At 35.4% G+C, this 27532-nt stretch overlaps 1 protein-coding gene across 1 annotated transcript in view; it reads right to left on the bottom strand.

Annotated features, from left to right (window-relative positions):
• LOC125679215 (papilin-like) overlaps window positions 1–27532 on the bottom strand; it is a 58584-nt gene that overhangs the window by 18211 nt on the left and 12841 nt on the right. Inside the window, exons 3-23 of the mRNA XM_056154514.1 lie at window positions 23725–23847; window positions 21950–22084; window positions 19338–19472; window positions 18695–18820; window positions 16666–16821; window positions 16078–16168; window positions 13756–13883; window positions 13223–13378; window positions 13065–13091; window positions 10913–11047; window positions 10403–10522; window positions 10071–10202; window positions 6974–7102; window positions 5811–6059; window positions 5008–5151; window positions 4742–4876; window positions 3599–3754; window positions 2532–2687; window positions 644–781; window positions 385–522; window positions 132–272 (exon numbers count right to left, since the gene is read on the bottom strand). Coding sequence (XP_056010489.1) covers window positions 132–272; window positions 385–522; window positions 644–781; window positions 2532–2687; window positions 3599–3754; window positions 4742–4876; window positions 5008–5151; window positions 5811–6059; window positions 6974–7102; window positions 10071–10202; window positions 10403–10522; window positions 10913–11047; window positions 13065–13091; window positions 13223–13378; window positions 13756–13883; window positions 16078–16168; window positions 16666–16821; window positions 18695–18820; window positions 19338–19472; window positions 21950–22084; window positions 23725–23847 — 2850 coding nt within the window. The remainder of the gene's footprint in view (window positions 1–131; window positions 273–384; window positions 523–643; window positions 782–2531; window positions 2688–3598; window positions 3755–4741; window positions 4877–5007; window positions 5152–5810; window positions 6060–6973; window positions 7103–10070; window positions 10203–10402; window positions 10523–10912; window positions 11048–13064; window positions 13092–13222; window positions 13379–13755; window positions 13884–16077; window positions 16169–16665; window positions 16822–18694; window positions 18821–19337; window positions 19473–21949; window positions 22085–23724; window positions 23848–27532) is intronic.

The raw sequence follows: 27532 nt of genomic DNA, 5'->3' as shown, positions 1-27532 counted from the left end.
ATTAATAGGCCGTGGACAGAAGAACTGATCACATGGATGTTGGATTAGAACGGATTAACTATACCTGTATTAATAGGCCGTGGAAGAAGAACTGATCACATGGATGTTGGATTAGAACATATTAACTATACCTGTATTAATAGGTCGTGGACAGCAGTGGCCTCCTTGACAAGACCAGGTTACCTCCCCACAATCCGCATCATGGGCGCAGCTCACTGGCTTGTTGTCAGACATTTTCACCATTCCATTGTTGGGGCACACAGAAAGGGTACCTGTCCAAAGGAGAATCATTCATAAATTCTACCTGGTACCACACACAATACTAAATCTCTCAAACTGATGCATATTTCCTCAGGTAATAAATAAAACTAAAGGTATATGTACCTAACTCTGAGCAGCAGTATCCATTGTTATTACAGAAGTAAGCTCCCTTTCCTGACCCCTGGCATTCTATGTTGTCAGTGCAGAGTTTCGGTTGTTGTTTTTCATCTAAGAGCAGTTGGCCGTTATTGGGACATACAGCTAAAACAAAAGGAATTGACAATAATGTCCAAAAGACATTTCAGCATCTTTCTATAATGCCCTCCAGTACATTGTAGGTTACTTATTCACTTGAGCATTTCTTTACAATCATGGTACTGACCCTGATTGACGTCCTTCGGACAGCAGAAGTTACTGACGCAGGAGAATTCGCCACTCGAACTAATACATTCAAAATCCAAGCTACATCTCTTTGGGTGTCCGTCATGGACCAGGACATAACCCCTATTGGGGCACATTTCTGTTCAGAAAACAAAATTATGCTGTACTTTTAATGATATGTTTCAACATACTGTATATCATTTATATCATCTGATCAATAACAGAGGCCCAAGGGCCACATTGCTCACCTGATGCCCTGCTGTTGTTCAGCGCTTGTGATTTTTAAAAGACTTTTTATCAATAGTTATTCCCATGAAAAGTTTTGATCCCATACTTTGGCCCCAACTTGGCCCCAAAGGATCACAACATAACTGAAAATGAATTCACATAACACTGAGATTCCTCAACACAACTATGACTTACATGATCTTGCTGTTCTGTTCTGGATAGGACAAAGGTCACAAGGTCATAGATCATGGTATGATATGAAAGACTTGCCATAAGAAATCTATATACAAAACATGAAAACTCTATCTTAAATAGTTCAGGAGATATTGAATAGGTCAGAATTTTATCGAAAGTAGTTCAAACTTCCAGGTTAAGGTCACAAGGTCAAACACCAAAGTATAACAAGGTCTTGACATACAGAATCTATATGAAAGATCTGCCTTAAATGGTTCAGAACATATTGAATAGGTCAGAATTTTATCAAAAGTGGTCAAACTTCCAGGTCAAGGTCACAAGATCACACACCATTGCATCACATGAAAGAACTTGACGTAAAGAATGTATATGCAAAATATGAAAACCCTAGCTTTTAAAAACAGGTTCAAGAGATATTTTTCCTGTGTATATCAGCAAATAAAACTTTGATTCCCTATTGTGGCCTCACCCTACCCCCAGGGACCATGAATTGCATAACCTTGGATCTACTCTATATCAGGAAGCTTCATGTAAATTTCCACTTTTCTTGCCCAGTGGTTTTTGAGAAGATTTTCCCTATATATTCACATATAAAATCTTTGATCCCCTATTGTGACCCCACCCTACCCCTGGGGGCCATGATTTTTAACAAACTTAAATCTACACTATGTCAGGAAACTTTCATGGAAATTTCAAATTTTCTGGACCAGTGGTTCTAAAGAAGATGCAGTTTCATAATTATCTCCCCTTTGAAAGGGACATGGCTCTTCATTTAAAAAAACTTGAATCACTTTCACCCAAGGATGATTTATACCATGTTTGATTGAAATTGGCCTAATGGTTCTGGAAAAGAAGATGAAAATGTTAAAAGTTTTCGGACAGACAGCCGACAAAAGGTGATCAGAAAAGTTCAATTGAGCTTGTAGCTAAGGTGAGCTAAAAAAGAAATACATACAAGCATGCTCTGAACATGGCAAAGTCCTTTTATAACAAGGTGGACCTTTGAACTTGACTTACAACCTTGACCATTTACCGGATAAAAAGCTTAGGCTTTGTCCTTTCACTTGACCAAATATGAAATCTCATAACAATGTTTCATAACAATGTTTCAAGATGTGGAGAAATAGACAAACCTGTAATTCAAAATAACACATCCCACAATCTGCGATCTTTAGGGCAAAAATAAGATAAAACTAGAACTGTCCTAATGGGACTAATCCCCCTCCCCAACGGGAAATAGTGAATTTGTGCTCATTTCAGTATAAAATGGTTTTTAAGATATACTCCGGACAATGACAACACAACACCAACCCTCTCAAAATGGAATCAAGATACTGATACCGTCATAAGGGAGCAAAGCAATTATGGTACCCAAAGAAAGGTCTTGTCACAAGAAATACACATGTGGAATATGAAAGCCCTAGCACTAAACATTCAGAAGTAAATGTGATGCATTATGTTGATACCTGTGAGGAGCAGTTTTGCTGGACAGCAGTACTTGTTACCGTCTATGTTGGATCCTTGACAGCTGTAGGTACTGTCCCCACAGTCCATGGTGGAGGAACACCTCTGGGCATTGCCAGCAGAATTCAACAATGGCATTCCTTTGTTTGGGCAAAGTTCTAAAAAAATCAACAACAACAAATCAATTAACTATCAACGGTAATTCATAGACGTCAGAATCAACATAAAGACATACCAGTACAAGTGTCAAAAGCACAAAATCTTTGATCAACGATAAAATTCATTTCAAGCATAAAATATAAGGAATGAAGAATAATTTTACTCAAAATGCAACTATTGAAAACAAATGCCTAAAAAGGAGTTAAACACAAATCCAGAAAAGTGAGGTTACAACCACACACAGGGTCAAGGTTAAAAAACTGGGCATAGTGACCACAACTGTCATGTTCCAGTCAATATGTATCTGTATATGGAATTTGATAAAAGCATCCTTAATAAACTGAGCTAAATGCACAATCCAGAAATGTGAACTCTAAAGATATACAGAAGGTAAAGGTAAAAATGTCATGGATTCACCAAAATGTATCTGGTGATGAAGATCCATGAAGAAGATTCTTCTATATTCAATTAAAAATGAGCTAAATAAAATATAAAATAGGACAGATGGACAGAAGACAAGGAATGGAAAAGATGTGTCCTAAACATATCCATGGTGGGAAAAAAAATCTCCTGTCATATGATACCCATCAAAATTCTTTGAAAGATAAAATAGTTATAAGAAAATAAGTCAAAAGAAATTCTCAGATATTAGGAAATGATATTCATTTCATTTTATCAGTTTTAAATTTATAGTGAGGTATATTCATGTAACCTTACAACAATTGAAATATAATCTAATTATCATCACATATTTACATCTGTGATAAAGGTGTTTCCATGGTTGTTGCTAATGACAATACTGTTGTATGTGCCAATCTTTTTTCAATATAAAGAACTTTCTTTTGGATAAAAAGAATTTCATTGAAAAGCAAGTCTGTTGTACATTTCTTTGTAACAAATGAAAACATACCATTGTTATCTGTTCTTGTGGGGCAGCAGAACTTAGATTCACTTAAACCTTTACATGTGTAGTCCCCAGAGTTCCCACACTCAGACAATAAAATCCCCATACAAGCTTTAGGCTTTCCATTCTCCATCAGAGGCAAGCTTTTGTTTGGACAAAATTCTGAAATCATATATAATTCTTCATCAAAGAGAGAACACTATAAAAACAAACAAGACAAGAGACCCCTGGGGCTTAACAGTCACCTCAATAATATGCTCAGATTTTCAATGTGTAGATCAATCACACAAGGTGTTTTAAATTACTTTTGAAAAAATTCCTATAAATTCTCATTAACTTTCCATATTTAATTTTTTTTAATGTTCAAGAGTAAAAGAACATTCTAAAAAATTCCTATACAGTTAAACCTCGTTATCTCAAACCCAATGGAGCCAAGTAAAAACTTCCAAGGGTTTGAGATATTGACATTAAAATATATAAAGAAAATGTAGTTGGGACTTCCAACTCACTTTGACATAGCCATGGTATTCAAGATATACTGAAGTTCAATTGTACTGTCATATATTATAATATATATACCTTTAAGTTAAGCATTGCAAACATTAAAAATGGAAATTTTCAGTTCAATTTGTGTCCATGCCCTTTTAAAGAAATATTGCATTTTTATTATGTGAACTCTACCTTAGCACCAGAACCCTTAACCCATGGGCCATGAATTTCCCACTTATTTGGTAGAGGCATTCTTGCTCATCGTGACTATACAGTTTGTGGTAGAGGCATTCTTGCTCATCGTGACTATACAGTTTGTTTGCTATGACATTCCTGAGCAAAGATTTTAATGATGCATAATTTCTTAAGGTTTTGACCCCTGCTGAACTTGTTTTCTACTAATCAGTAGCGTGGGTATCTGACAATGTCATACTTCAGGGGTGCAATGACCATGAAATTGACCACTGTAATCCCCATTACCCCAAAGATGTTCCATATTAAATTTTGGCCATGTACTTTCAAGCAAGAAGTTGATTATATTTAAATGTTGATGTATGACGGAAAATGACAATCATCATCCAGATTAGGTCACCGTGTCACTCAAGTAATTCCTACATTCATAAGCAATTACAAGTATTCCTACCAAACACTGATTCTGACCTTGTTGTATTGGAGTAGGACAGCAAATCTGGTTCTCACATATTGCTGGTTCTCCACAGTCACTAGCCACCTTACATGTCTTTGTTAAACCATTTGCATTCTTAGATGGATTAGCCCCATTTGAACAGGTTTTTGCTATATACAGAAAATAATGATAAAAATTACACAACTGTTATAAGTTACAGGTCATGGAGACATATCTTTAATGCATACAATTTTCTTTTGATTTCTAATTTCATTAAGTCTCAGCATATTGTTTCATTTACCTTGAGTCACTGTAGGAATTCTAACTTTAGGACAACAGTGTCCCTTAATGCAACCAAAACTTTTGACATCACAATCTGTGTCAGTGTTACAGGTTTTAGGAACACCGTCTGACATCAGGACATTATTCCGGTTTGGGCACAGTCCTGTTCACATGTCAAATAAAATCAAAAAGTAATTTTAAAATACCTAAAATCAGTTAATGTATCGGATTTTTTTAAGGGGGGTGGGTTACTTTATTTCACAATTAGTATAAATACACATATAAATAAAGGAACAACAAAAAATCTCAAAACTCAACATCATAAATTCAAAATGAAGCAATTTTTAAAAATACCTTTATAGATTTTATCACCTTTACCCATATGCATGCACAGCAAAAATATCCAGTATATTACTTTTGATTAAATAGCATGAAATTCAAACTTCCAACACATGTCAAATTCATGCAGATAAAATTAATTTGAAACAATTTGCATGCATATTACAAATGAATTGAAGTTATTCACAATATTTATGACAACTAGTTTGAAGGCAAGCTGCTAAAACAAGTGTACTTGGCATTGGTACGAGTATAAATATACAATGTAATACACATACAGTTTCAGAATTCTTTATAGATATATTAGTGTTTGAAATCCTATTGATCTCTCTTAATTTGAAGACTGTCACCAGACAGAATGTTGAGCTAAAGAATCGACACCTTTCACCAACAGAGCAGACAGCTGTACGTCCACAGAAAAGCAAAGAGGACTGAGGCAAGACTGGGTTCTTCTTACTAATACACACCCTACACATAAAATACCTGCAGAAAATTGGCAATGCCTCTCGAAAAACTCAGAATCAGAACTGGCCACCTTGGTCAAATGACTTGTGTCGGGGTACTTTGTACATTTGCCAGTGTTTTCTTGATAAACCACCCCTATACAGTCACTAATTGTATCACGATCACATGCTGCTTTGCATGCATCAACTGAGGGCATTGTTCCAGAGGCAACTGACCCAACATAGGTCACTGACGTTGCTATGTAACGGCGATATATACATATTGTGCCTGTAATATAACATCAAATTCTATGAAATATCTTTTTTAACTTTCGCATCCTGCATTTCAGATTAAGTATATTTATTTTGTTAGTGATCAATAAAGTACAAAAATGACATGCATAAATAATAACTGAGAAAATAAAACAATCAAATTAACTGAGATTGAGGTTAAAATGTGTTTAGTTGAACCCAAGGACCACAAGATTGTCTGAGGCCATATACACTGAGCCAATAATCATATTAAAATTGGATTTTTGATCTGTCCAGTAATATCATGTCGCTACACATTGAGTAGCAACATAACATTACCCAAACGGACCATAGATCTGATTGATATATAGCATTTTGGTCTGAAGGTTCAACAAAACAGATGTTGCTCGAGACCCAGTCAATAAGTATTTTAATGTTATACCCTTCTAAATTTACATATGAACCTATTTGTATCAGATGCAGCAAAAGTAAACATTACAATTGTTCCTAGAGGGGTTGGAGTAATGAAAACGTATCAGAAAATTACAGACATTAAGGGGCTGGGTTTTGGATGAACAAACTTGTCACTGATGATTACGAGTTAATATGAGTACCAGCGATATTAATGTGATGATGTCAAACATTCCATTGGAAACTTGATGTTGTTCTGAGCAGTCCAACACTGAATGTGGACTGGAAAGCTGAACATTGAATTTGATTGACTTTTTATTGTATACAGTCATATTGGGAGTAATCTATAAGGGTATAACATTTAGGAACATTCTTTCTAGAAGAAAACATCATAAAATGAATACAAAGCATTCACAAAGGAAAAAACCCATGCATGATATCAATGCACATACCAGTCCTCAAGTAGCCATCATCTTTTCAAATGAAAATTTTTAAATGCAAATTCATAATATTTAGAAAAGTCTAAATGCTCCATCTTACCTTTATTTAATCTGGTGGGACAGCAGTAACCACTCTCACAGTGAAATGAATCACTAGCACAGGTTCTTTCACCATTACATCGTATCGTGGACTTGTAGCCATCAATTTTACACTGATATTCTGCAGGGTCTGATGTTAAATACAATTTAATCAATTGGTATAAAAGTTGTTTACTGAATGCATATTTTTTCTGCAGAGCAACAGGTAAGAATTTTCAAGGATTCAAATCTTTTCAATAGTTTGTTTAGGGAGATAATAATCAATAAATTGTAAGATACTGAACAAGAGGCCCAGGGACCACAATGTCCACCTGAGCCATCTTACTTATAGAGATCTTATTGGAACACTATTTGCTGCTGTGCAATAAGCCAATTTAAGTCCTGATATTTGACCACTTTATACACTAGATGTCTCCTGGTAATTGCATATCATTTTCATAAACTGTAATTGATATATGACTGTTGGAAAGATTTTAAGAAATATAATACATATACAGTGAAACTTCTCTAAACCGGTCGGCTCTCGGACCGGAAAAAATGGCCGGTTTAGAGGGATGGCCGGTATACCGAGAATTTAGCAATTATAGACATTTTATCTCAATATTCACAAAGTAGGTACTGTTCACTTTGATCTGGTGATCTATGATCAATTATCGGTGGAGATCAAATTAGTCCGCTTGTACCTAAAGATAATTATGAATTACAAGAAATATTCTCGCCGAAATCATCTAATTTTAAACTGAAAATCTATAACAGGATACATAAAGAAAACACAGAGGCCTATTATTGGAATCCCTCTTACCTATAAAAACTCTGTTTACATTCATCGCTTATGTCATTAACAATTTTGTTTAGACGTTTTTAAAAAGTACAGTAGTAAATATGAAATTGTAATTTGAATATTTCTTTGGAATTTTAAGTCTATGGAAACCAAGAAAATTAATCTATCTTTTAATAATTATCATTGACAGTCATGGGTTTGTTCTTTATTAACTACCGCTTATATCCATACGAAAGTATGGTGAAACAATATGGCGTTTGATACAGTATTCATTCAATAATTTCCTAACTGTTTTTTACATTTTGTACAGAATTTGGAAGGGTCTCTTGGATTAGCTAAGTGTCGCTTGACAGCACAGGTAAACAATAGAAATTGAAGAGGCCACTAGTGTTTTTCACACCTCGGATGGATAATTTCATACCTGGCCAGTTGGTCAGTCAATTTGCACACCTGGACGATCTTAATTAACCTTTGGCCAAGATTTTCTTGTCTTCAAAAAGTGGCCAGTATGTTAAGGGTAAATTACACATGTTTGTTAACAAATGTACTTTAAAAAGTGGCCGATGTCCGGTTTTCAGGGGTGGCCGGTTTTGTAAGACTTTCTTTGTAAGGAAATATTAAGATTTCTGCCGGGACTTTGAAAATCGGCCGATATTCAGGGAGAACCGGTATTCTGAGGGGCCAATTTGGAGAAGTTTCACTGTATTCATAATATGCATTTTCATAAAGTAACATAAGAGTGCAAATCTTGAAAGCCTTCCTGTACACCTGCTTTGGCTCCAGGGTCATGGAATCTACACTAGTCTACATGAGGACACTTCTATATCAATAAGACTTACTGTATCCATTAGAGTCTTGAAATGATGAGAAGTTTTAAATATATCCCTCAAGGTTTTTGAATATACACTACATGAAAATGCTTGCATATTGAATTGATGAACTGTACTATCTTTGATCTTGAAGAACATTTTAAACAAGATGTGTTTGTGAAACACAAATGCCCCCAATAATGGTCAATTCCAAAGATGGCCAAGGTCACAAGGACAAATATCTTGGTACCAGTAGAAAGATCTTGTCACAAAAAATTATCATGTGCAATATGAAAGCTCTAATATTTATCATTTAGAAGTTATGACCAATGTCAATTTGTTTAAAAGAAGGTCAAACTCCAAGGTCAAGGTCACAGGGTCAAAATATGTTGGTACCCACGGAAAGGTCTTGTCACAAGGAATACTCATGTGAAATATCAAAGCTCTAGCACTTCCTGTTCAAAAGTAATCAGCAAGATTAAAGTTTTCAAAAAGTTGGTCAAACTCCAAGGTCAAGGGTAAAAAATGTTGGTACCCATGAAAAGGTCTTGTCACAAGGAATACTCATGTGAAATATCAAAGCTCTAGCACTTACTGTTCAAAAGTTATTAGCAAGGTCAAAGTTTCAGACAGGATGACAGAATGACAGAATTACAGGATGACAGACAGGACAAAAACAATATGCTCCCTGATCTTCGATCTCGGGGGCATAAAAATTCCATGCATCCGTATGTAAAAATTGAAACTCCCTGTTGTGACTCCATCCTTGTTCCGGCAATCATGGTCTGAACAGTTACACAACTTACACTACATAAGTATGCTTACATATCTATTTGATGAATTGTACAATGGTTGTTCTTGATAAAGAATAATTTTCTTTTATATTCCAATGTAAACTTAGAACCCCTATTGTGTCCCCATCATCGCACCATAGGTCATGGGAAACAAATATAAATCTATATTAAATGAAGGAGAGGAACTAGTAAGTTGTTAGAACTTGTTCCAAATCCTTTTGATTTGATCAATAAAATGTTCAAAACAATTAAATGAAGATGCTTACAAATTAACTTGAATGGATAGATAAAGAACCCTTCATTGCGAAGATTTTCATTTCAATTAGTCTTCATTCTTATGGTTCCAAAATTTTGTTTTTTCTTAGAATTTTTTTAAAAACACACCACCTTGATTTTACTATTTCTTAATCAACTCCCCTTCGAAGGAGGCATGATCCTTCATTTGAACAAACTTGAATCCCCTTTACTTAAGGATACTTTGTGGCAAGTTTAGTTGAAATTAGCAGAGTGTTTCTGAGGAAGATGAAAATAAGAAGTTTACAATGCCAATAGTGATGACGTAAATTTTGATCAGAAAAGCTAACTTGTTCGAGCCTCAAGTCAGCTAAAATTACATTTGATTAAAAGAATCTACTGATAGAGAAGAAGAATATCTTAAATGTCTGCAATAATACAGGACAAAATATTTTTTCAAATTCTAGATACTGTACATACCACCATCATTTAACCTTGTGGGACAGCAGAACCCATTTTCACAATGGAAGGAACCACTAGCACATTTTCCATCAGCATTACATTTTGTTGCTGAAAGGTAGTTATCAGTTCTACAGGTGTATTCTATTATTCCTGAAATAGAAAATAAAATGTTTTTTATACACTGGAAAGAGAAAAATGACAAAAATCATTTTATTTGTCTAACTTTGTTCCATTCTTAGAGGTAAGTATTGTACAGTCATGCATAATGAATTCTTTTTATTTTACCTCTATATCCATCGTTTATGCATTCCCAATCTGTTTTAATAATATCAATTTTCATCACCACTGACCTGAGGCTGAATTCAAGGGAACAGGACAGCAGGAACCTCCAATACACTGCAGGCCTCGTGGACAGATTTCATTGTTTGGACAAAACGTCTGCACCTTGTATCCTTCTGGACATTTTTCGGCTGCAAAAGTCATATTGACCAAAAAATCAAATTAAGCAGATTATAGTTCTTTCATTTAAATCATTATCACTATAAGAAAAACCCACATACTCAAGAACTTACAGACTGCATATTTATTCTTTAAAAAAAAATGTGGATTAAGACTTTCTAATTCATTTACATATTACTTTTATGGGAAGAAAACCCTAACAGTTTACAGAGAAAGATCTGAATTCAATTTCCCTTCTTGCCCAATATTTAATCCTACAACTTACCCATCCTTTCTCTTGTAAGAGGACTGCAGCACTGAGTGTCTGGGTCACATACAGACATAACCAATAACCACACAGCCTAATTGTCACCATTGAGTGATAATGGATTACAGCCTCAAAGAATAACCCCACAACCTACCTGTCTTGTCTCTCCTTGGAGGACAGCACCATTGAGTGACTGGATCACACACAGACCCTTCAGAACAAACATTAGGATCTGTCTTGCACTCCGTTTGTGGTACAAACAGAGCATCATAGGAGCAGCGGGCCTGTGCTATAATTAGAAAAGGTTATCTCTTATCATATTCTCTCATTTAAGGTGATCTCTTATATTCTCCCATTTAAGGTCAACCATTCTGTAGAGTTTCATCTTTTACTGCTATCCAATATTCTACACAAATGTCATCTACAGACAGCCTCATACAAATGGTCTTCATTCCCAATAACAAACACACCGTCTCCTCACAGAATGTTAACTGTACACACAGAGTGTTAACTGTATACAAAGAGTGTTAACTGTATACAAAGAGTGTTAACTGTATACACAGAGTGTTAACTGTACACACAGTGTGTTAACTGTATACACAGAATGTTAACTGTACACACAGAGTGTTAACTGTACACACAGAATGTTAAATGTACACACAGAATATTAACTGTACACACAGAGTGTTAATTGTACACACAGAATGTTAACTGTACACACAGAATATTAACTGTACACACAGAGTGTTAACTGTACACACAGTGATAACTGTACACACAGAATGTTAACTGTACACATAGTGTTAACTGTACACACAGAATGTTAACTGTATACACAGAATATTAACTGTATACACAAAGTGTTAACTGTACACACAGAGTGTTAAATGTACACACAGAATATCAACTGTACACACAGAATGTTAACTGTATACATAGAATGTTAACTGTATACACAGAGTGTTAACTTTATAGAGGAAATAACATAGTCTCTTTAATTTTTCTCATTTCGCTAAATGGGCAAATACATAAATTCATTCACTAAGCTACTTTAAAATAGTGAGAAACTACAGTAAAATATCTGTATCAAATATGGTTTATCTCGAATACCCTGCTTGAGTTGAAGTCGACCACCGGTCCCGGCCGTTTTCCCTATATAAATGATTAAAAAAACTTCTGATATTTCGAACACGGTAATCTCGAATAGTCCCCTTATGTCGAAGTATTTTCAAGGTCCCATACCCTAAATTCACCTGGTTTATCTCGAAGTGCAGTCAATTTTCCGCTCTGCTTACCATACCTGGCGTCGTTAAGTCACACATTCACACCTGCAGCTACATCAATTATAATTAATGACCGCTAATCCACGCTCGCCTTTTCCGAGTAGTCCCAGGTCGCAATAAATGGTTCAATAGCTTGGTTGAATAGTGAAGCCTTTCAAAATTACGGCTAAAGTTCCCCGCCAATTATGAACTAACACACCCGATTCCAGGGATGGTGTTTTGCATGACACACGCTCTATCATTAACATGTGGGTTAGATAAACGCACAAAATCGTCGAAGTACGCTTGAAGGTAATGCTCTTAATAACGATAATACATTTAATAATACACGCTTCATCATTAAAACTAGTACAGAGAAAACACGAAAATTTCTTTAATAAACATTTAAAATTTGGTTTTTTTAAAATCCGTCTTTTTTGTTTCTTACGTGATAGGTTCTTTCATTACAACGCAATAACTACATCCCAGTCGAGCCTGGACATCAGTAAACTTTGGATGTTTATATATATTTAAAAAACAAAATGTTTGTCTTTGAAATTCCACAATATTAATTTATCAACTTGTATTAAACTATAAAAAATGGCAACAGGGTTTTTGTTTATAATGTAAATCCCATACTATGCATCAAATATCCTCCTTCAAAAAAAATTAAATATCCAAGATTGATTTTGGATATCTCGAACCCCCGGATATCTCGAAGTTTTCTCGAGGTCCCTCGGACTTCGAGATAGAGATATTTTACTGTACTTTGCAACAAATTTAAACCGTTCCAATATGTTCTTTTTTTTTTTTATCCTTACAGAAAAAAACATAACATGAGTGAAAATGTACAGTAGTCTATTTTCTTTGTGATATACAACACTTGAAACTATGGTACGTTTCAGAGTGCTATTCTAATAGTGAAATTGTAATAAAGTTTACATCAAACAAATGATTAAAAGTATCTGTTAACTACAAGTTACAGACAAACACTGTGTAGGGTATCTATTACCAAAGTCTGTCTAGGAAACACCATTTTCTTACCATTTCTTTTCTTCCTTGTGGTAACACCTTCAAAACAGAATTGAAAAATTATCAATACTCTTCAAATGACATACAATTTCCTTTTAAAACCATTTTTTTAAAAAAGAAAAGAAACTGAACTAGCCATTATAGAAATGTTTACACCTCTTCACACTCACTATTGTGTCCAACAGGCCCCATACAATGGTAACCACAACCATTGGAACAGCATTTCTTGTCGCCTTGGCAACTGTCATCTGTTGAACAGGTCTCCATACAACGAAGATCTATGGTTGGTAGACTTGTATAGTGTGGGCATACTCCTGGCTTGGTAGCTGCAGCAAAGATCTTACTATTATGTTCTACTATTATGAGAATATTGAGGTTTTGTATATTAAAAGGCTAATAACATCCATCCCTAATGCAAGACTGTCATCAATTCAATTCAAAGTGATTGATATACAATGTATGTCCTGTTGTCTTTGAAGGCAAAACACTACTCAAGAACCGAACTTGTGGCCAAACTTCCCAAATGTATGCAATATATAAATTCTCTATTCATGTGTATGCATTGGGGATGTGGTGATTGTTGGCAACATACAGGTATTTAAAAACGAACATTAAAAATGTTTAATTCTGATGTAAAACTAAATTTTAAAAGTTTAATATTTACCATTAAAAGTACAAATACTCTAAATAACGCACTACATACCTCGGGAACAGTCTGGATTTCCTCTAACTTCTGTTCCTGTTATTTTTGTTCCGTTTGGTAAAACACAGAAGCATATTCCATTAAGGTCATAACACTGTGTTCTTTCATATTTCCCTTTTGAGTCACACCTGTAAAATATGATTGGCATATTCATTTGATACTGAATAAGCAGACGTCTGGAGACGTAAAAAGATATCAAATGTTTCTTAAGTAATGCTGAACGTGTAATGAACATCCTCCAACATCAGTTAAGGAATGAATTTACTGCGTCCAATTCATAGCAATTAACAAGGTTATATTCACAGGATATGGTTTTAGATTAACTACATCCTCAAAAAGTTGCTATACAATAAAAATTTCATCCCCTGTCATTGTTAATTAATAGTAAGCATATTTTGGGGGGATGAATCTGCCATGGCTATATAGAAGTGGTTCATTTTCCCATTTAAAGGAATTTCTTACTCAGAAAATGTCAGATAAATGTATATGCATACAACAATTATATAAAATTTAAACTTTGAATCAATTATTTGAATTGCGTGATAATAAAATAACATATATCAGAAATCATTGTCTGAATACTAGTGAGCAAGAGACCCATGGCCACAACACTCATCTGAGTCACCTTGGCCCTGCTTTATTTTTACCTTCTTTATTCAAATGAAAAGAATGACAGACAGGACAAAAACGATCTCGGGGGCATAAAAATGCATTTATAATAGTAAGGTGCAATTAAATGATACCAATGGCAGTGTAATTGTTCATTTATTATCATTCATAGCATCTTAAAAAGTATCCTGATTCATATCGTAAGGTCTGTATCGTGATACATATCGCATTGTGAGGCAAGCGTATTGTTGCACCCCTAGTATTGCGTGTAGTGTTGAATTTTGTAAATAAATCTGAAGCATATCATTTTATAGCCTATTCATATATCATGCTCTAATAATATATGCTATTGAACCGTTGCACATATTAGATGTACTCATTTATAAATTGATATTGGCTTATCCAAATCAAAAGTGCATATCACACTAGATCAGGATTTCATACAGTTGATTGGAGTGAAATGATATGTGCATGTAACATAGTAAGTTTTTAATGTATAAAATGTCATGTATGTAGAATGTATCTCTTTATGATTGATTCTTGATACGATGTTGTAAAGGTTTATTGTTTTAGAATTTTTAAACTTTCTGGGTAGAAGTGAGAAAATTACAATTTTAATGAGAATGACAATTAATTTCTGTATGCACCCATAATTTTGGTTTGGTTTAGTTATTATCGCATCAATAACACAATTAGGGCATACAAAAACAGTATGAGTGGCTAGTTCAGAGGTTGTAGTTTGTATAACGATTTTGTCCCCCCCCCCCCCCCCACTGCAAATACACTGTACAGGTATATTTCAATTTTAGTGATTTGAAATGCATATAAATGTTAACATTATTATGATTTATTCAATAAAGCAAATGGTTATATCAAATGATAAAATGTGTTTAATTCACTACGCATCAATAAACTAAGCATATTGGTTACATGTACTTGCATGAAGATCTAGCATGCGATTCAGTTATCTTCATTTATTCGGACAATTTTTCTGGTGGAACCAAAGTGTCCAGATTAACAAGGCTCCACTGCACATGTAAAATTTTGATCCCCTATTGTAATCCCACCCCATCTCCTAACACCATGATTCAAACAAACTTGAATCTGCACTACCTGGGGATGCTTGCATACTAATCACAGCTTTAACTTGTTGTTCTTCATCAAAAGATTTTCAAATTTTTCCCATACAAAACTTTGAATTCATATTGTGGTCCAAACCTATCCCCAGAACATTAATTTAAAGAAACTTTTTTCTTGGGGATTCTGTTGAGGAAGTCTTGCTCAAAAAATTCCAAGTACCATAACTATAAAAACAAAGCAAAATCAAAAGGGGTCTTCCTCTGTCTAATCCAAGTACAGTTGAACATCGGTATCTCGAACACCATTATCTCGAATACTATGGATATGTCGAAGAGATTTGGAAGTCCCAACCACTTATTCTATAAGTATTTTACCCTCAACATCTCAAATCCTCAACATCTCAAAGTTTTTTCTCGGTCCCAGTGAGTTTGAGATAATAAAGTTCGACTGTATTATGCATAAAATTTCTGAAATCTCCTCTAAGAAACTTAAATTGTTTCATGCCACAGAAAGTGCTGATGGATGGACTGAAAGAGTGATTACAATAGGGCATCCATGATGGGGCCCTAATAAAACTGCATATCCCAAATGAAATAAATTATTTGCTACTAAAATGAAAAGTGACATACTGACCTTGGAATAAACACTGGGTTGCAGCTGTCTACCTGTGATAAAACTTGAAGGGAGGCTGCCTCTAGTTCTCGCTGACAAGGGGTCTTATCTTCTACAATGGAGAATCATGTACAAAATTGAGAACATAACATCATTTTTAACAAAATTCTTTTCCCTCCACCTCTTTGTCAACATCTTGTACTTTGACCCAACACCAAAGAAGACAACCAGTTCATGACCCCACCCTTCCCTCCGTTAATTACATCTCCTAACTCTTACTATTTCCATTACACATGACATCACGGATTCAGTTTCGTCATAAACTTCAGACAGTACCAGTTGAAGAGCAGACATTACATCTCCTAACTCTTACTATTTCCATTACACATGACATCACGGATTCAGTTTTGTCATAAACTTCAGACAGTACCAATTGAAGAGCAGACATTACATCTCCTAACTCTTACTATTTCCATTACACATGCCATCACGGATTCAGTTTCGTCATAAACTTCAGACAGTACCAGTTGAAGAGCAGACATTACATCTCCTGACTCTTACTATTTCTATTACACATGAAATCACAGATTCAGTTTCGTTATACAGTACCAGGTGGCGAGCAGACGTTGATCCCACAATCACTCCTGCAGCACAGGTCTGTCCCTGGGCAGTCCTCATCAGCTTTACAGTTTGGAATGTCCTCCTGACCAATACACAATCCTCCAAGATTCTTCAGGCTGGCGGGACATTTACCAGCTTTTCTAACTGAATTGAAGATTGTCAATTTTCAATACCACAATATCATCCCCTTTAGTATTGAACAAAGTAAGTAAAAGACATATCATATATTGTATGTACACACCAAACAACATAAACACTTGAAATAAAGGAAGATAAATCAATCAAATTAGGAAATGTAACCAAAATACAGATAAGATAATGGGAACATCTCACAACATACACATCAGCTGATAGGAACATTTCACAAAATACACATCAGCTGATAGAAACAACTCACAAAATACACATTAGCTGATAGGAACATCTCACAAAATACACATCAGCTGATAGGAACAACTCACAAAATACACATTAGCTGATAGAAACAACTCACAAAATACACATTAGCTGATAGGAACAACTCACAAAATACACATCAGCTGATAGGAACATCTCACAAAATACACATTAGCTGATAGGAACAACTCACAAAATACAGATCGGCTGATAGGAACAACTCACAAAATACAGATCGGCTGATAGGAACATAATTCTCCATCTCAAAAAATACAGATCAGCTGATAGGAACATATAATTCTCCATCTCAAAAAATACAGATCAGTTGATAGGAACATTTAACATATACTTGGTAATGATTATGCCAATACTGCACCGAGATATACAGATGACCTCACAATAGCCGATATCAATGACTAGTCCGATAACCCATATCAGACTGGCGTGCAAAAATGTATATCAATCCCGAAACTATGATCGCTAGTAACAATCAACATATCAAAGTTTTAATCATAGTAAATCAATGTATCAAAGTTTTTACTGTAGTAAATCAATGTATGACAGTTTTTTCAAAGTTAAATTAATTAAAACTAGAGATTGTTTTTATGAAAAACAAATGTCTCCCCAGCTCTCCAAATTGGAAGTGCTCCAAATGAAACCTCCTCCCCTTAATGTACTGCATGGTATGGAGGAGAAAACATGAGCAGGAACATAGACATTACGAACTCCAATAAGCTGCATAGGAGAAGTGTTCACAAACTATTTTACACCCTCCATCCCTCAGATCCACTATAATTTTAAGGATAACAATTGGATCCTCCTGTTCCTACAATATGCACATCTGCAAGTGGAATTTAAGTATTGTACAAAATTTCAAGTCTATTGGATAAGCCATATAGGAGAAGTGTTCACAAGCTATTTTAACATCCTCCACTCCTCTTAGATCCACTATAACTTTTAGGAAAATAATTGGATCCTCCTGTCCCAACAATATGCACATCTACAAATAGCAATGAAGCATTGTACAAAGTTTCAAGTCTATCTGATAATATAGGAGGAGAAGCGTTCACAAGATTTTGTGACAGACGGATGGATGGACAGACGGACAGAAAGTACCAAAACAATGTCTCCCTCTGAAAGAGGGGAGACATAATTATGTATCAAAGTTTTACCACAGTTAATAAATGTATCAAAGATTTACCATTACAGTAAATCAATGCACCTAAGTTTTCACTAGAGTAAATCATTGTATCAAGGTTTTTACTATATGTAGTAACGTAATGTACCAAATATTCCTTGATGTATCTTTAAAATGCAAAAAAGTAACCGATATATGATAAAAAGAGTAACATTTTAGAGAATCAGCTTCTGGATTCCGCACCAAATAAAAAAAAGATTATAAACACTATACCATATACAATTTCTCAGCATGAAAAAATGCAGAATACGATGATTAGAATGTTCAGCCCTCGGGCCGATATGGGGCCACTCGGGCTGATAAGGGGCCACTCATGCTGATATGGGGTCACTCGGGCTAATATGATATGAAGCCACTCGGGCTGATATGACATATGATAAGGATTTTAGCATGTAATATTCTCTATATAATACTCCATCTCACTTGGATTTTGACAGGTATGACCACATCCATTGGAGCAGCACTTCTTGCCATGGAGACAATCATTATTACCCGAACACTCCTCCACACAAATCCCTGCTATACCATTAGGGACTGCTGGGCATGCTCCTGGAAATATATTGATAGCCAAGCCAACTAGTATAGCTAAATACGGACATCAATAAGTTTCAATTACGTAAATAGTTCAAGCATCACTTTCCTGTAAGGTTTATACAAATACTAATAAAGTCTAAAGGCACAGGGACTTGGACTTTATTCTAGTTACATTTAAGATTTGTTGATTCAGACAAACCAAAGCTGCCTGAGGACAGTCTTGACCCCCCTCCCCCACCATTCCTCTGTAGAATATGCAGAGGTACTCAGTACTTAATTTTCCTAAGATTTGGGTTTTCCCCACATTTTTTGTATGGAATAGATTTTAAAGTAATCTACACATCATTTAAGAAAAAAGTCAAATACAATTGTATCACCACAGAAATTAGGACTATAGAAAGGTGGGGGTCCTGTCCTCACACACCTATGAGACAAACATATTCTTCAATTATAGGTACTATACATATTGTAGCAATTAAAAAATAAACTAATTTCATATACAATACATTTTAATAAATATTCTACATCATACCATCCTGATTAATTTTCTTGGGACAACATGTTTGTGTCCCAGTATTACAAAACTCAACATCAGGGCTGCAGGTCTCATCAGAGTTACAGGCCTTGATCTCCTTTGGATCTCCATCTGGGCATTTCTTATTTACTCCTGACAATGAACAAAACCAGTTTCAAGCATATAATATATTCCATACATGTATCGAGGCAGAAAATTCTAACATCTATAACTGTACAAGAATAAAATACATGTATGTTCTAAATCATATTCCTTATTATATTAGCTTTTATTAATTCTAACTATTGTTGTACAGTATGGCATGACTTTCTATCAGAGTTTATACACAACATAAGATGATAGTCACTGTTCACACGTTTATTTAAGTTTCACAATCTAACTACATATAACATTCCACATACATAATTGATTTGATATACACACAAAACATCTTAAATACTCAATATTTGGCTTCTTGGGGCTACTCGACCTAACAATACATACCCTGGGCGAAACCCAGTGGTCTGTGCAGGTACCTGGGGTGAGCCCGGCAGGTAACTGTATGCAGGTACCTGGTGGAAGCCCAGCAGGTAGCTTTCTAGTATCAGTAAATTAATTTAAAGGATAAATTTCATAAGACCCTGGTGAGATCTCAGCAGGGTAAGCAGGTACCTGGGGTGAGCCCGGCAGGTAACTGTAAGCAGGTATCTGGGGTGAGCCCGACAGGTAACTGGTTGCAGAAATTCATCACCTAACAAGTTAACTGAAAGGACAAATCTTTTATACCCTGGGTAGAACCCAGCAGGGTATGCAGGTACCTGTGGAGATCCCGGCAGGTAACTGTTTGCCAAATTTATCACCTAGCAAATTTACACCCTGGGGGAGCCCAGCAGGGTCAACAGGACCTGGTGGACCACAGCAAGGTACCTGTTATTCGAATCAAAAGATTGATATATCAACAGATTGCAAATTTCACAAAAAACAATTTCAGGATTTTACAAAATTATTTAAATTTTGATCTTAATTGGGGCTTAATATGGCCAAACGAGTGTTTATGAAAATTTAAAAATTAACAGGAGAGCCCCAAGAAGATAATAATTAAAGTTAGGCAAGAAGCTTTGAACGCCCAACTTTCACATTCTATGAACTTAATTTCTTTTGTGCTTCTTGTAATACCTGTGCAGAAGTTCTAATATATCGAGTGTAACAATTGGAAGACCATCGACCCAAAGTTTTAATTAAATGGTCCTCAACACCTGCTGCCGCTGCAGAAGTTGCAGCACCTATTCTAAAAGAATGTCCACAATATTTACAGTCATCTAATTTTAAAAGTTCAACATATGTCTAAGCATAGTAATGAAAGATTCTCTGGTCAACACTTCACCATTAAGCGTCCTGGGGGCTACTCATTCCTTTCTTAACAATCTATTATTAATAATATCTGGCTTGATCCTATCATCAAAACTGTCTGAAGTAAAAGAGTTAACAACCCTGCCTAGGGTCAATATACACAGACTGCACTCCGGGCTGATCCCAGGAGTGTGTGCCTGGGGCTGATCCCAGCAGACATCACAGAACAAGTGAACCATGCCCGGGGCTGATCCCAGCAGGCATCAAAGAAAGTGAACCATGCCCGGGGCTGATCCCAGCAGGCATCGGAGAACGAGCGGACCATGCCCGGGGCTGATCCCAGCAGGCATCACAGAAAAGTGACCCATGCCCGGGGCTGATCCCAGCAGGCATCAAAGAAAGTGACCCATGCCCGGTGCTGATCCCAGCAGGCAACGAAAGGGAACAAGTACTCTGAGCTGAACCCAGGAGCGATAACGTATTCCTGGTACTGATTCCCAGTAGGCATAAAACTGTTAGTCTAAGAAAACACTACTTACTAGTCAAATTCTATTAAACATTTAACAAACTACCTATGTACAATAAGTTATATGTGATGATAAAACTGTGGTATATACCGTAATAATAAGCAAAACCAAACATAGACTTGGGGGTAGAATTCCCCTGGAATGAACGCCTAGAATTAAGTAGCCGGCGTCCTGGGGGCTACTCATTCCTTTCTTAACAATCTATTATTAATAACAATATCTGGCTTGATCCTATCATCAAAACTGTCTGAAGTAAAAGAGTTAACAACCCTGCCTAGGGTCAATATACGCAGACTGCACTCCGGGCTGATCCCAGGAGTTTATGCCTGGGGCTGATCCCCGCAGACATCACAGAACAAGTGAACCATGCCCGGGGCTGATCCCAGCAGGCATCAAAGAAAGTGAACCATGCCCGGGGCTGATCCCAGCAGGCATCAGAGAACTAGCGGACCATGCCCGGGGCTGATCTCAGCAGGCATCACAGAAAAGTGACCCATCACTTTTAACGAAGATAATTGTAACTCTGATACTGACGCTGGCACTTTACACAATGGCGAATACGAAACAATGGTCACGTGACCAGTACTTATTTGCATATAATAACAAACTATTTAGATGAGTAAGCGATGGTTACTGCACAGGCATAATTATAAAGAAAATACTTGTGTATAAACTAATATTAAATAAATAAACATATATTAGGGATCTCAATTTTCAAAAATGATATTACGAACATCAAAGTCTACATCATACCATCCTGATTAATTTTCTTGGGACAACATGTTTGTGTCCCAATATTACAAAACTCAACATCAGGGCTACAGGTCTCATCAGAGTTACAGGCCTTGATCTCCTTTGGATCTCCATCTGGGCATTTCTTGTTTACTCCTGACAATGAACAAAACCAGTTTCAAGCTTTTGATACATGCACTGAAGTAGAAAGAAACCCAATACAAATTATGCTAAATCATACTTTTTAGGTAATTTGCTTACTAGTATTTCTATAGAAATATTTTGCCTGATAAACTGTAAAAAACATTTAACACATTATTTGACCTTTGTTAAAGGTGTTTCTCTTGTGTAGTAATCCTCAGTACTGGCTCATTTCACCAAATGTCCTTGAACAACACGTTGTCTGGTAACAATACTATCATTGATTGACATTTTACCTGTATTAATAGTCCTTGGACAACATGTTGTCTGGTGACAATACTCTGTTGTTGATTTACATTTTACCTGTATTAATAGTCCTTGGACAACATGTTGTCTGGTGACAACACATTGTTGATATATATTTTACCTGTGTTAATAGTCCTTGGACAACATGTTGTCTGGTGACAACACGTTGATATATATTTTACCTGTGTTAATAGTCCTTGGACAACATGTTGTCTGGTGACAATACTCTGTTGTTGATTTACATTTTACCTGTATTAATAGTCCTTGGACAACACATTGTCTGGTGACAACATGTTGTTGATATATATTTTACCTGTGTTAATAGTCCTTGGACAACACATTGTCTGGTGTCAACACGTTGTTGATATATATTTTACCTGTGTTAATAGTCCTTGGACAACACATTGTCTGGTGTCAACACGTTGTTGATATATATTTTACCTGTATTAATAGTCCTTGGACAACATGTTGTCTGGTGACAACACGTTGTTGATATATATTTTACCTGTGTTAATAGTCCTTGGACAACATGTTGTCTGGTGACAATACTGTTGTTGATGACATTTTACCTGTGTTAATAGTCCTTGGACACCATGTTGTCTGGTGACAATACTGTTGTTGATGACATTTTACCTGTGTTAATAGTCCTTGGACAACATGTTGTCTGGTGACAATACTCTGTTGTTGATTTACATTTTACCTGTGTTAATAGTCCTTGGACAACATGTTGTCTGGTGACAATACTCTGTTGTTGATTTACATTTTACCTGTATTAATAGTCCTTGGACAACATGTTGTCTGGTGACAACACATTGTTGATATATATTTTACCTGTGTTAATAGTCCTTGGACAACATGTTGTCTGGTGACAATACTCTGTTGTTGATTTACATTTTACCTGTATTAATAGTCCTTGGACAACACATTGTCTGGTGACAACATGTTGTTGATATATATTTTACCTGTGTTAATAGTCCTTGGACAACACATTGTCTGGTGTCAACACGTTGTTGATATATATTTTACCTGTGTTAATAGTCCTTGGACAACACATTGTCTGGTGTCAACACGTTGTTGATATATATTTTACCTGTATTAATAGTCCTTGGACAACATGTTGTCTGGTGACAACACGTTGTTGATATATATTTTACCTGTGTTAATAGTCCTTGGACAACATGTTGTCTGGTGACAATACTGTTGTTGATGACATTTTACCTGTGTTAATAGTCCTTGGACACCATGTTGTCTGGTGACAATACTGTTGTTGATGACATTTTACCTGTGTTAATAGTCCTTGGACAACATGTTGTCTGGTGACAATACTCTGTTGTTGATTTACATTTTACCTGTGTTAATAGTCCTTGGACAACATGTTGTCTGGTGACAATACTCTGTTGTTAATTTACATGGATTGCTATCTGAGCACAATGTGATGACAATGGGGTTTCCACCAGGACACAACAAGTTAGCTGAAAAAAGATGTACGTCATATATAAGAAACATATCACATGAGATCTACTTGCTTTAATCATAAGATCAGGGATTTATCTAGGTTGTTTTTACTACCGGTAAAAGGTACCTTTCCCCTTTGCAACAAATGGATATTTCCCCTTCCACAGATAAAAAATCTCCTTCATTTGTAGAAACTTTACAAAATTGTATGAGAATTTTCAACAAAATCATTTTTATATATTCTAAGTCATTTTCTATAATTGTCAGACTTACAATATAGATAAAATTAATAATCAATCAATTTATATTCCATGGATGTCCCCACCACCATCCCCTGGAAGTTCAGACTGCATTCTCAAAAATTCCCCTTAAATATAAAATGGGTAGTAAGATCTAAATGCTGGATAAAACCCTGAAGATATTCCTTGTAATAATTACTGAAAACCACGAGCATTATTTTTTTGTCCAGAATTGTCTAGACTCTCCTCTGAACTCATATTGTACTATATACATGCGTGTAATGTGTGTGTGGGCATTTCTTCTCTAAGAGACATATTTTGCAAATCATCAAAATGTTGCTATGAAGAGGGTATAAGAGCAATCTAATTAAAATTAGATGTTTGATCCGCTCACATACTCAAATACATAACATGTTCGCATGCGAGTGCATCTAACATTTAATTTTAATTAGAATGCTTTAAGAGGTACCTCCCATTTCTTGCAATACTGGTACCTGTGAAAATTTATCTGTATTAATCATTAATTTTACAAACTTAGGTTTATTTTTACCTGAGTATAATATTTACATTCCAAATGGTCAGCTTTGAATTGTGTCTTAATTGTTATATTTATACTACATGTACTATCATCAGCTTTGAATTGTGTCTTGTTATATTAATGAAATAAATCTTTTTTTTATCATAAATATGTATAACTGTATACAAAGAACTTATTACCCATGAGAACTTTATTTCTATGTTGAGGAAATCTTATGTAACTGCACATAAAAAAAGTTCTCACAAATAAAAACAAAATTTTCAGTATCATTCTTCATTCTGATTATGTACTTTGTAATATTTAATTATATAGAATTTAGAGGTCCCTGGGGAGGAGTAGTGTGATGCAGTTATCAGGTAACCTCTTCTAAATAAAGCATTAATATTATCATTATCATTACACACTTTACCATATACTGTAAATTACTTTTATTTGTAAGAAGTTTATGGTCCTATACGTTTGCGAAGTTACCTCAACAAGAAAATAAGGTTTTTTTTCATAAATGATTCTGTAAATATAAAGCGCTAAGCATATTGAATGTTTGTGAAATTTACTGATAAATCGAACAAATTGCAAGATCACAGAAAAATAGTGTCATAAATTATCATATTAAAATTTTGTTACTGACCATTAACAGAAATATATCGGATTGATAAAGTCAACAGATTGTGAAGCAAACCTAAATACTGTTATTCTTCATTAACAACATCACCAAAAGCAAATATTACAAAGTATGTGAAAAAGTAACCAAGAGGTCAACAGGCTTATCCGTCACCTGAGTACTAGTTAAAAGTATCATTAGTCCTACAGGCCTATCCGTCACCTGAATACTAGTTAAAAGTATCATTAGTCCTACAGGCCTATCTGTCACCTGAATACTAGTAAAAAGTATCATTAGTCCTACAGGCCTATCTGTCACCTGAATACTAGTAAAAAGTATCATTAGTCCTACAGGCCTATCCGTCACCTGAGTACTAGTTAAAAGTATCATTAGTCCTACAGGCCTATCCGTCACCTGAATACTAGTTAAAAGTATCATTAGTCCTACAGGCCTATCCGTCACCTGAATACTAGTTAAAAGTATCATTAGTCCTACAGGCCTATCAGTCATCTGAGTACTAGTTAAAAGTATCATTAGTGCCACAGGTTATCTGTCATCTGAGTACTAGTTAAAAGTATCATTAGTACTACAGGCCTATATATCTGTCATCGGAGTACTAGTTAAAAGTATCATTAGTCCTACAGGTCTATCAGTCATCTGAGTACTAGTTAAAAGTACCATTAGTCCCACAGGCTATCTGTCATCTGAGTACTAGTTAAAAGTATCATTAGTCCCACAGACTTATCAGTCACCTGGGTACTATAGTTAAAAGTATCATTAGTCCTATTAAAGAAAAAATATCCTGTTCTGAAAATATCTAAGCTAAATTCTGATATTCAGCAACAGTATAAAACAAGATGTGTTTTTAAAGCTTCAATGCCCTCAAAAGTGCATATACTGATGAAAGGGCTTACAGAATATATGTATTATCATTGAATGATATCACTAATTTGGGCCCATCCTAGAGTGAAAACCCTAGGGTTGCGAAATTCACTATTTTTTGTACATTCTTTTCTTTTCCTAAATATGCACTTAGTTTTTATACTGTATCAGTAAACTTGAAGAAGTCCTTCAAATGATAAAGACAATAATCACTAAAATAATTTTGGTTCCACCATGAAACCAAACTGTTTCCCCCTAGGATCATGAAATTTACAATTTTGGTAAAGGACTACCTACTGATCCTTCTAAATATCCATTTAGTTTGAATTAAGTATCAGTAGCATTAAAGCAGATATCATTTACATGTAAGCACAAATACAGTATATATACAAAATGTACCAAGTTTGGCCCCGCCCTGGAGTTAGAACCTCTACACCAGGGATCATAAAATTAACAAATTTGCTCTATATGACTATGCATTTAAGAAAATTTGTCAATTTTTGCCCCATTCCTAAGATCCCAGAGGTGCAGGAGTCTTGAAATTTACAATTTATGCCCCCCTTGTCACAAAGATGCTTCATACTAAATTTGAAAGGATTAGTTTTTTCAATTTAGTATCAAATAGCACTAAAGACACTATTTGTGTCTATAAACACTATTTAAGTGTTTTACACCTAAACACTATATACCAAGTTTGGCCCTGCCCTGGGGTCAGAACCCCTACCCCAGGGATCATAAAATTTATTCTTTTGGTAAAGGCTTTCCTGCTCTACATCACTATGCATGTAGGTTTTCTTACACATGTGCAGTTGCAGAGAAGAAGATTTTGAAAATTGGTCAATTTTTGGCAATGCCCCTGAGGCCCCAGGAGTGCAGGAGTCCTGAAATTTACAACTTATGTCCCCCTTGCCCCAAAGATGCTTCATACCAAATTTGAAAAGAATTAGAATGGTAAGTATCACGAAGAAGTTAAAAATGGTCAATTGTTAACGCACAATGGAAGACGACAGACGCAGACCAATTGCTATAGGTCACCTGAGTGACTCAGGTGATCTAAAAATTATACCCATTTCAGATATTAAATACATGTACTTAAATTTCAGTTTAATGTACTAAAACCACAGTATACTAACACCATGACTAACTATAAGGAAGGTGTCAGAGCAATGTATAGCTTGGGCAATATTTCAACATCTCATGGCCCTGCAATCTTAACTTCATTGACAGGACCTCGATTCACAATCATAATACACCTTTCCATACTCTTAGATAAAGAGCAACAATGTGGTAAAGTTTGAAATCATTCAATGCTAGGGGAGCAAAGTTACAGTCCAAATACCAGTTTGTGACAGATATGTACATAAATACAATAACATCGAGATACTTTAAATAAGAAATGTGAACTTGACCTGGCAACATGACCTTGATTCATAATTAAGATC

The sequence above is a fragment of the Ostrea edulis genome, chromosome 2 (genome assembly GCF_947568905.1).
Source record: "Ostrea edulis chromosome 2, xbOstEdul1.1, whole genome shotgun sequence".
NCBI lineage: Eukaryota > Metazoa > Mollusca > Bivalvia > Ostreida > Ostreidae > Ostrea > Ostrea edulis.
Note: the sequence above shows the minus strand (reverse complement) of the source record. Positions and strands in the feature narration are given on the sequence as shown.